Here is a 9,697-nt window from a genome sequence, read left to right as displayed (position 1 = left end):
GACAGGATGGAGGCAGGAATTGAGCCCCCAACCGTTGAGGTGTGAGGCAAATGTGCTAACCACTAAGCCACCATGCCCCCCTTGATTGTTTACATGTGTTTGAAAAATCATATTGTAAAGAGGCATGGCTTACCCTTTTGGCAAGACTGACTGAAAACCATTTTTAATGGCATGTTTGTGAGTGAGATGATTGAACACTAAAAGGTAAGGTAATTTTATAATGTATTACTTGCAGTAGCAGCATAACACATGATTTTAAAAAATAGTCATAAATCATCTACAATTATATGAACATGGTACACTAAATAAAAATCTTGGGCATATTATGCAGAAGGCCTACCTAATATATTATATTTCCCAATCTGCCTTATTCCTCTGATATACTGTATGGAATCATGTTTGCGAATTTGGGTAATGTTTGGTAATCTTGAAAATGATTAAATTATACAGTCCCCTTTGAATGTATTGGAATAGCCAGGCCAATTCCTTTGTTTTTGCTATACACTGAAGACATTTTCGTTCTAAAGATGAATATGAGACGATAGATCCAAATTTCAGCTTCCATTTCCTGATATTTACATCTGGATGTGGTAAACAACTTAGAACGTGGCACCTTTTGTTTTAGCCCACCCATTTTTCAAGTGATCAAAAATATTGGAACATGTGACTGACAGGTGTTTCTTGTTGCCCAGGTGTGAGCTGTTAGACTGATTGTTTAAACAATTAATAGCTCTTGAATGTCCACTCTTGATTTGAGCCCTGGGTTTCACCTGTGAAGACTGCATTGGTTGTTAAAACGGACAAACCAACATGAAGACCAGAGAGCTGTCTATAAGAGATATGCAAGCCAAGCTAAGAAAAGAGGGAAAAGTCTTTGCACAAACATAGCTCATAGCCAATACAACAATTTGGAATGTACTGAAGAAGACAGAAACCACAAGTATAGCAACAACCAGACATGAAACAGGTCGGCCAAGGAAAATAACAGTAGTTGATGACGGAAACATTGTGAGAGCTGTGAAGAAAACCCCCCAAAACAGTGACATCACAAACAACTCCAAACAACTGATCAACTGAAACATATGTAGAATTATTTTATTTTATAACATTATTTGGAATCAATTGTGAATTTGTCATAATAAATCAGATAAAAAATACTAAAAGCCCCCCTCCATTGCACAACTTGGTATCACCCAACTATAGCCTCGCAAAACAACGCTTGATTAGTGCCATTTGACTGGGAGAGCACAGGTAGCTTTGAAGATGAAGAGAAGCGCTGTCCAGCAAACTATTTTGCATTGCTGGTCAGAGAGGTTATATATATATATATATATATATATATATATATATATATATATATATATATATATATATATATATATATATATATATAATGTTTTTATTTATTTTTCTATAAAACGTGGTGTAATCTAGATTGTACAGTGGCTTAGTGGTTATCACATTTGCCTCACATCACCAGGGTTGGGGGATTGATTCCACTGGCCCGCGTGTTCACGGAGTTTGCATGTTCTCCCCGTGCTGCGGGGGTTTCCTCCGGGTACTCCAGGTTCCTCCCCAGTCCAAAGACATGCATGGTAGGCTGATTGGCATGTCCAAAGTGTCCGTAGTATATGAATGGGTCTGTGAATGTGTATGTGATTGTGCCCTGTGATGGATTGGAACCCCGTCCAGGGTGTACCCCGCCTTGTTCCTCATGCTCCCTGGGATAGGCTCCAGATTCCCCGTGACCCTGAAGCGGTATAGAAGATGAATGGATGGTGTAATCTAGCTAACGACACTTCACATATATTGTAACTAGTTAGCTAATTCATTGCAGTTTAGCCATAACTATCAATATACCAAGTTAGTGAAAAACAGCCTTGTATTATGTTTTAAATTTTATCTTAATAGTACCCATTATTATCAACAACAAAGTTGTTCATACTAAATGATGTGTATGGTTTTAATCAGTTACAGTGTGCATTCATTTGGACTGTTATTATGCCCTGTGTAATTTGTTTTAATGAAACATTTCAATGAAACATCATTTGATCATAAATGCTTGTGGATGATACATAGATAGATTAGACAGATAGATGGATGGGTAGATAGATAGGAAGAAAGATAAGCAGAGGATAATTATGTAATGACACTGCAGCTATAACAAAGCTGGGTTTATTTTCAATTTATTATTATTTTTTATTTCATTAAATATCTGGAAGTGTTCCCTTTCACACTTCAACCCCCCAATGTTCAAACCAAATCTGCACCCATGGGCAGGGGTGAAGGTATAACAATCTACCATTCGAAGAAGACTTTAAGAGCAGAAATATAGAGGCCATACCACAAGATGCAAACCACTCATCAGTAGTAAGATTCAGAAAGCCAAATTGGAGTTCACAAAGAAATACAGAGATGAACCACAAAAGTTCTGGAACCAAGATTAACCTCTACCAAAGTGATGGAAAGGCCAAAGTGTGGAGAAAGAAATGATCTGCTCATGATCCAAAACACACAGTGGGTCATCTGTTTGATGCAGTTATTACAAGCAAGGGATATGCAACCAAACATTAAGTGTTATTTACTTTAATTTTGCTTTAAGACTATCTATTCCATTACTTTTGCTTATCAAAAAAGTGGGTGCGCTGCCATCATAGGTGCTATGTTCTAAGGTGTTTAACACATCTAGATGTTATATCAGGAAATGAAAGCTGAAATTCTGATCTATCATCTCCTATTCATCTCAAGCCCAAATGTCTTCACTGTATAGTAAAAACAAAAGAATTGGCCTTTTTGTTCCAATACTTTCAGACGTGACTGTATATGATTCAAAATAACTTTATTCTTATTTAGTTACAGTAGTATATTATATGATTAGGCCATATTAATATCAAATATGTGAAATACATTAATCACGACAACTTTATAACATGAAGTAAACTACACAAAGCTCATAATTTTTCAAAATTTAATGCTGATCACATTCCCTTATATGATATCACATAAATGATCTTATATCTAATAAAGCACTACAATGGCTGAATAAAATCAAAGTAATAACAACGTCTTAGTAGACTTTAACCTGTCAGGCCAGAAAATAAACGCTTACCTAAAAAGTTTACCTGTCCCAATTTACCTGATGTCCCAATATATCCCTAATTCAAATAATAAATATACCAGGCAGAAAAAGTTTTGATAAACAATTGAAGACTGAATGTGTGAATCTCTTAACAAGATTATTTTTTTAAAAAATCTTAAATAGTACGTGTAGATAATAATTTCACTGTAGAGCAAGACCAACTCATGAAAAGCTATGGTGCATTACACAGTAGTCTGATCATGTGAAACTTATTCACAGTATGATAAGCATGACATTTCCGTGGATTTAGCGCACACTATAACTCATACAGGAATACAGGGCTTAACAAAAGGCTTTAAATGTAGACTTTATGGCGTTAATGTAAATTTTGTTTTCCATAATCAGTGATTTCTGTGTGATAAAATATAATTACAAAAGTCCTTTCATGAGTAACACAGTGTATCCGCTAATGTGTTATAAACTGTTCATGAAGAAACTATGACGTTGATGTAGTACAGCAGGCGAAGTACATCTGTGTTACATTTAACTTTTTGGCGGTTTTTTATTTATTTATTTATTTTTTATTACGTAACCTTCCCGCCTCCGAGCCTCGCCTCGCTTTCCCTTTAAATCACCTCAAAAAGCAGAAGTGTAAACAGCGCGCGCGGGAGCCGTTAAACTGCAGCGCGCTTCCGATGAAAGTCGTGCAGTGATTGGCTCAGGAGCCTGTCCGTCAGAAGAAGCGCGCTCTGCAAGTGTTTGAAATTGATTGGCTGAAAGTCTCTCGACAAATCCGTGCAAAGAAAGAGACGGGAGTTGTGTGATTGGCTTACTGCGCGTGCCGGCGACGGTTTCCGCGTGTGTTATTGGTGGCTTCTCTTGTTTTCGGTGCGCGGCCTTTAATATTCTCGCTTCTGATTGGCTGGCTCCGCTCAGGCGCGATTTCTGACGCGGGAAAAAGTGTAAGAGGGTCGGCTAACAGAGCAAGTACTACCGTGAGTTTAGCGGAAAGTACCTAGTTTTACCGACTCGGGCGGAGAGAAACTATTGTTCTGTTATGCGTGTTTTTTTTTTTTTTAATGAATATTTTATTGCAGAAACGACCTGTAGAGTTTACTCCATACTTCAGATAAACTGACTGGGCTGAATATCGGATTGGAAGGGTTTTCTAGCACTGGATACTTTTATATGACACTTACTTTGATATCCGCAAGGGTATCACAGAATATCATATATATATATATATATATATATATATATATATATATATATATATATATAGGGCGTTTTGAAATTTTTCTATATATATTTCTCCTCCACGATGACAGACGTCAAGCATCCTCAAGTGATTTTTTGCAACGATTCTCCTAAAAGAGTGCTGGTTTCTGTAATCAAGACAACTCCAATCAAGCCGAAAGCTATGGACACGGTGATGCCTACTAGTCCCGGTTTTAGTGATTTTATGGTTTATCCGTGGCGATGGGGAGAAAACGCACACAATGTAACCCTGAGTCCCGGGTCAGGTATTGGAGCCGCTTCTCCCCCGAGGAACAGCGCTGCTACAGACCCAGACATCGCGTCCTGCACAGATCACCTCAAGGTAACAGGCTGCTTTTGTCGAAATGTCAAAATAATCAGTAATTAGTTTTAGTAATGTCTTCCTCGTGAATCCCTAAACGACACCGGAATCCCCGCATTGTCGGGGTTCAGTCTGTAGTGTGCTGGTTATACTGTAAAGACAAAGGAGTAGCCGGGTTGTGTGGAGGAGACACTGGTTTTATCTGCAAGTGCAGTAACTGTCTGAAACAAACCGGGCTTCTTTTTAGTTCGGCAGCGTGAGCAGTTTGGTTTGATTTGGTGTGTTGGGATGAAACCCACACGCCCCCAGAAAAGTTGTAAAACGCCCGCGTTTAGTTGGGAACGTGATGGATTTTAAACTCCGCTTCCGGCCGAGGCAGCTGGCCTTCGCGATGACGTCACTTCTGCGCGCCAAAACCCCCCAGTTATTAAAGACAGGCCAGTGCACAACAACAGCTTTTCTGTTAAGCGCCATCTAAAAGCAGGGGTGTCCAATCTTATTCTGAAAGGGCCGGTGTGGGTGCAGGTTTTCATTCCAACGCAGCAGGAGATGCACCTGATTCCACCTGTTTAATCAGTTGATCTTGGCTTTCAATAGACTCAGGTGTAGATTCTGCTTGGTTAGAATGAAAACCTGCACCCACACTGGACCCTTCCGGATAAGATTGGACACCCCTGATCTAAAGGGTTTTTTTCTCCTGTTTTTATCAAAACATGATATGATATGAATAAATCCACTGTTTTGTGGCTAATGTACAACAGGTGGACATGACATAGCTACTACATATGCTTTCCTTCTTGTTTATTTACAAATGAGTCTTATTCCTTTTGACTGCTACTTATAGGGGTGTCGTCTGTAATTACAACAACTTTGCAATGACACATTATTTTAGTTTAGGTTATTGGTTAGAATTACTAATCTAGTTTAATATAGTAAAGGTACCTTTTCAGGTCACTGACACTTATGTTTCATCTCGTTTTAGGATGGGATCCGCCGTGGCCGCCCGCGAGCCGAGACCGTCCGCGAGCTCATCAGCGAGGGCGAGAACTCCACTAGCCGTATCCGCTGCAACGTCTGCAACCGTGTTTTCCCCCGCGAGAAATCGCTGCAGGCACACAAACGTACACACACGGGTAAGTTGCGCTCCACAGAGCTGCATTGACATCTGCAGACAGAGCAGCAAATAAACCCTCCGTTCTCATCCTTGTCTCAGGTGAGAGGCCGTACCTGTGTGATTATCCAGACTGTGGGAAAGCCTTCGTCCAGAGCGGCCAGCTGAAAACCCACCAGCGACTCCACACCGGGGAAAAGCCCTTTGTTTGCTCAGAGAAAGGTGATGAGAAACAGCAAGAAAATAAACTACAAGGGAGAAGAATTTCACTTAGCGCAACAAACGTGGAGACTTGTGTTGTGTTTAAAGTCCAGCATTCATTACTTAGTACTTATTACTGATTATTTACTTATAGTTCTTACTATAGAGCAGTGGTTCTCAAACTTTTTCAGCATGAGGCCCCTCTTGTGTAGGGTGCATCCCTTTGTGGTCCCCCAGAGTCATCAAATTTTCACAATTTAGTTTTTTTCACGCTAGGCTCTTCTGTATTAACTTTCTCAGCTAAGAGACTATGTCCTCTATCTAAAAACATATCCATTTTAAATAGTCTTGGGTTTTAGCGGCATATTTTAATTTATTAATATTTCTCATTTTTATGTACATCATAGTTCAAAGGTTACCAGCCCCGACTTACATACAGGTAAAATACATATTTTTTTAAATAACGCTCTAAAATTTTTGTGCAGCCCCCCTGGCGCCATCTGGTGGCCCTCCAATTTGCGAACCACTGCTATAGAATATAGGTAATAGCCATTGTATTACTAACGTTTAAAAGTAGGGTTTGTTTCCAATTATTTACGTTTGTAATATTCAGAAATGTTTTTTTTGTTTGTTTGTTTTCTGCCTTCCTTAGGCTGTGGTAGCCGTTTCACTCACGCTAACCGACACTGCCCTAAGCACCCATATGCCAGGCTGAGGAGAGAGGAGCCCAGTGGTGAGCCTGGAAAATCACAAGGCGCTGACAACAAGGCTGTGGCTGAGTGGTTAACAAAGTAAGATTTTATAAGAAATGTGTTAGGTTTGTTTGTATGCCATAACATTATAATGTAAGAACAGAAAAGAACTAATAAATCCAGAAGGTTCCTGCTTTATTGGGTATACCTACCTTGAAGCTACACTCATTGATCAGTTTTATATGTTAAATTTTCCATGTAGGTCACTTTGTAGCTTTACATTTACTGACGAAAGCCCATTTGTTGTAAATCACAGTTTGCTGTCCATCAGTGGAGAAGGAGTGCCGTAGACAGCATCTCTACTGCCATAGACAGCATCTCTACTCTACTGTCAGTGCCACTTCTGTGGTGAAAATAAACCACCTGTCAAATAACATGTGGTCCTATATGCGTAGCGAAATTGAACTTCAGTCAGTTATTGTAGCCGTCTATGGTAGGTGTACCTAATAAAGTGACAACTTGGTGCAAGTTTAAGTAAGTAAATTCAACAGCAGAGAAAATAAAATGGTGTTTGAATAATAAAAACATTGCGTGGAAGACAAAATACTCTATTGAGCTGAAGTTTTTTTCACAGGTACTGGCAGACACGTGAGCAGCGAACCCCGGTGCCAAGTAAAGGAAAAACCCTGAACAAGGCAACAGAGGAGGATCAGGAGCAGCAGGACCCCATGGACTTCCTTCCCTCTGACGAAGGTGAAGAGGAAGAGCAGGATGAGGGGAAGAGCGGCGGAGGAGGAGGAGCCGCTCGGCGACGCCTCCAGGAGCAGAGAGAGCGGCTCCACGGAGCGCTGGCTCTTATTGAACTAGCCAACAACCTGTCTCCATAAACTAAACCCTGGGGTTGCATATTGCTGGATAAATTCTAGCTTACGTCCAAACATGACAAGTGAAACGTCTACATTTTTGCATTTAAATTTAGGATTTTGGTCAGTAATTGACATAGCAATGCAACTTTTCCACATATGCAACCCTAGGATTTACGGCTCGTGGCGGCCGACAAGCTCAAAAGCACCTTATTTTTGCTTTCAGTTTTAACCTTAGGCTGCTACTATGGTAGATTTGAAGAATGTTTTACTTTTTTTTCCAGCTTATCAAAGACAGAGACGATCGTTTTTGCGTTTTGTTTTGGATTTTTGTCATGCACTTTTTTGTTTTTTTCCGCGTTAACGAGTTTTTCTCTTTCAGTTGCGTGTGGACTTGAGCATGTTTTATTCATGTACATAGATGGACTGGGGTGTGTGTGGTTGTGATTTGGAGTGCATTAAGATGCTGCACTTGTCATTTGGCGTGGGAATCAGCAGATCAGTCAGGAGAAACCAGAATGGGCTTTGTGTGAGAGGTTAAGGCTGTGCTCTCTGATCAGCTTCACCCGAGTTCACACAGTAGAGCAATTTGTTACACATATTCAGTCAACTGTTTTGTCATATGTATGTTATTCTACGCCTGAGGTCTAGACTACGCGGTAACATTAACTAACACAAGCTTGGTGAAACTCTAGAAAGCGCCATATACTTTCCAACATGCAAGAATATATTAGCTTATAGCAGACAATGTTTTATGGTCACATAAAAAGGTCATATTAAAGGAAATTCACATTATTTAGTGTTACTTCTAAATAAAGCAGTTAGGCAGTGGGATCCTCGTTAATGGTTATGTCAGCTTTCAAAAGCATGACTGGAGAAAGATTTTCCACTTACAATCAACAGACAGCACTTGTTTTGGCAACAAGAAGAGTTTTGAGTTTTTTTTTTTGTTGTTGTTGCTGAGTTTCTTTTTCTCTACTGATGATGATGGCATATTTACAGTTTAACACTACATTAGGTTGGGGTTTTTTTCCCCTCTCCAAAACCTTTGCCATCATATGACGTTTGTTTTCGTTATAGCTCTCTGAAAATTGCAAACACCTCCTGAAACGCTGATAAAAAATACGATGGTCAGTACAGTGACGTTTGGTGGAATTACATGAACTCCGAAGCCTAAATCTGGTGAAAATATACAAAACTGGAAAATAGCTATTACTTTTGATCATCTAAAATGAAAACAGATTTTATAATGTACACCTAATTTTTGTATTGTGTTCTTATATGTGTGTATATAAATGAATAATATATTCCACCAAGTGATTTGGAAACATGCACGAGTTCTAAGTTAAATTCTCAGAAACATCCTTTGTGATTTTTTTTTGTGTGCGTGTGTGTGTGTGTGCGCGTGTGACAACAGAATGTAAATCAAGTTGTTCGGTCTGTAACATGGAAAAGTGTGAGGTTTGAAAAAGGACATTGTAAATGTACAAAGCAGGCATTTTCTTGGATTGTCCTGGTTAGTACTGCTGGTTTTCAATAAACACCATAAATGACTGGCAATAACCTAATAATCTATTGCTTCTTACATTCTGCACATGGCAATGTTGAAAAACATGTTCTCTAGCATTTTTCTTAAGTAATAGAAAAAGTATTCACCACACTTGAACATTAATTTGTCCATTTTATAGTGTTACGACACGGAAATAAAATGGACTTCAGTAGGATTAAGTCGTGAATCTGCACAAATTAGAACGTAATATTTAAGAGTGGGAAGAATCGTTTATAGTTTGCAAAATAATTTTCAAAGAAAGAAAAAAAAAGTTTGTTTCAATTTGTTGTGAAACTTCTAAATTAGTTCTGGTGCAAGCAGTTCCCAACAGAAGCCCCATGATTAGTATAAAAATCATAAAAAAATAAAAATAAATCATAAAAACCAATGAGCTATCAAAACAAGTCCAGCACAAAGTTCTGGAAAAGTATCAATAAATGTTTATCAAAAAATCCCAAACTTTGAACATCCTCTGGAGTGCCATTAAATCCATTATTACAACTGGAAACAATATATTCCCAACCTGGCACAACCATGACCAGATAAGGAAGGTATTTGAGAAGAAATTAAGACGCCATGGAGCAGAGTTCCACAGCTCAAATGGTAGAAGCTATACACAGTAC

At 39.0% G+C, this 9,697-nt stretch overlaps 1 protein-coding gene across 2 annotated transcripts; it reads left to right on the top strand.

Annotated features, from left to right (window-relative positions):
* Positions 1 to 4,369: 4,369 nt before the first annotated feature.
* Positions 4,370 to 9,008, top strand: znf367 (zinc finger protein 367). Of its 2 annotated transcripts, none has more exons than XM_053624938.1 (5): positions 4,370 to 4,679; positions 5,641 to 5,791; positions 5,872 to 5,991; positions 6,623 to 6,761; positions 7,297 to 9,008. In XM_053624938.1, exons 1-5 carry the CDS (start codon positions 4,401 to 4,403, stop codon positions 7,547 to 7,549), a joined length of 942 nt encoding a protein of 313 aa, XP_053480913.1. In that variant the 5' UTR covers positions 4,370 to 4,400; the 3' UTR covers positions 7,550 to 9,008. The 2 variants fall into 2 exon arrangements, with proteins under 2 accessions (XP_053480913.1, XP_053480911.1); XM_053624936.1 differs by having other exon boundaries at positions 7,285 to 9,008.
* Positions 9,009 to 9,697: the final 689 nt, after the last annotated feature.

This window comes from Ictalurus furcatus, chromosome 5, assembly GCF_023375685.1.
Source record: "Ictalurus furcatus strain D&B chromosome 5, Billie_1.0, whole genome shotgun sequence".
Taxonomy (NCBI): domain Eukaryota; kingdom Metazoa; phylum Chordata; class Actinopteri; order Siluriformes; family Ictaluridae; genus Ictalurus; species Ictalurus furcatus.
Note: the sequence above shows the minus strand (reverse complement) of the source record. Positions and strands in the feature narration are given on the sequence as shown.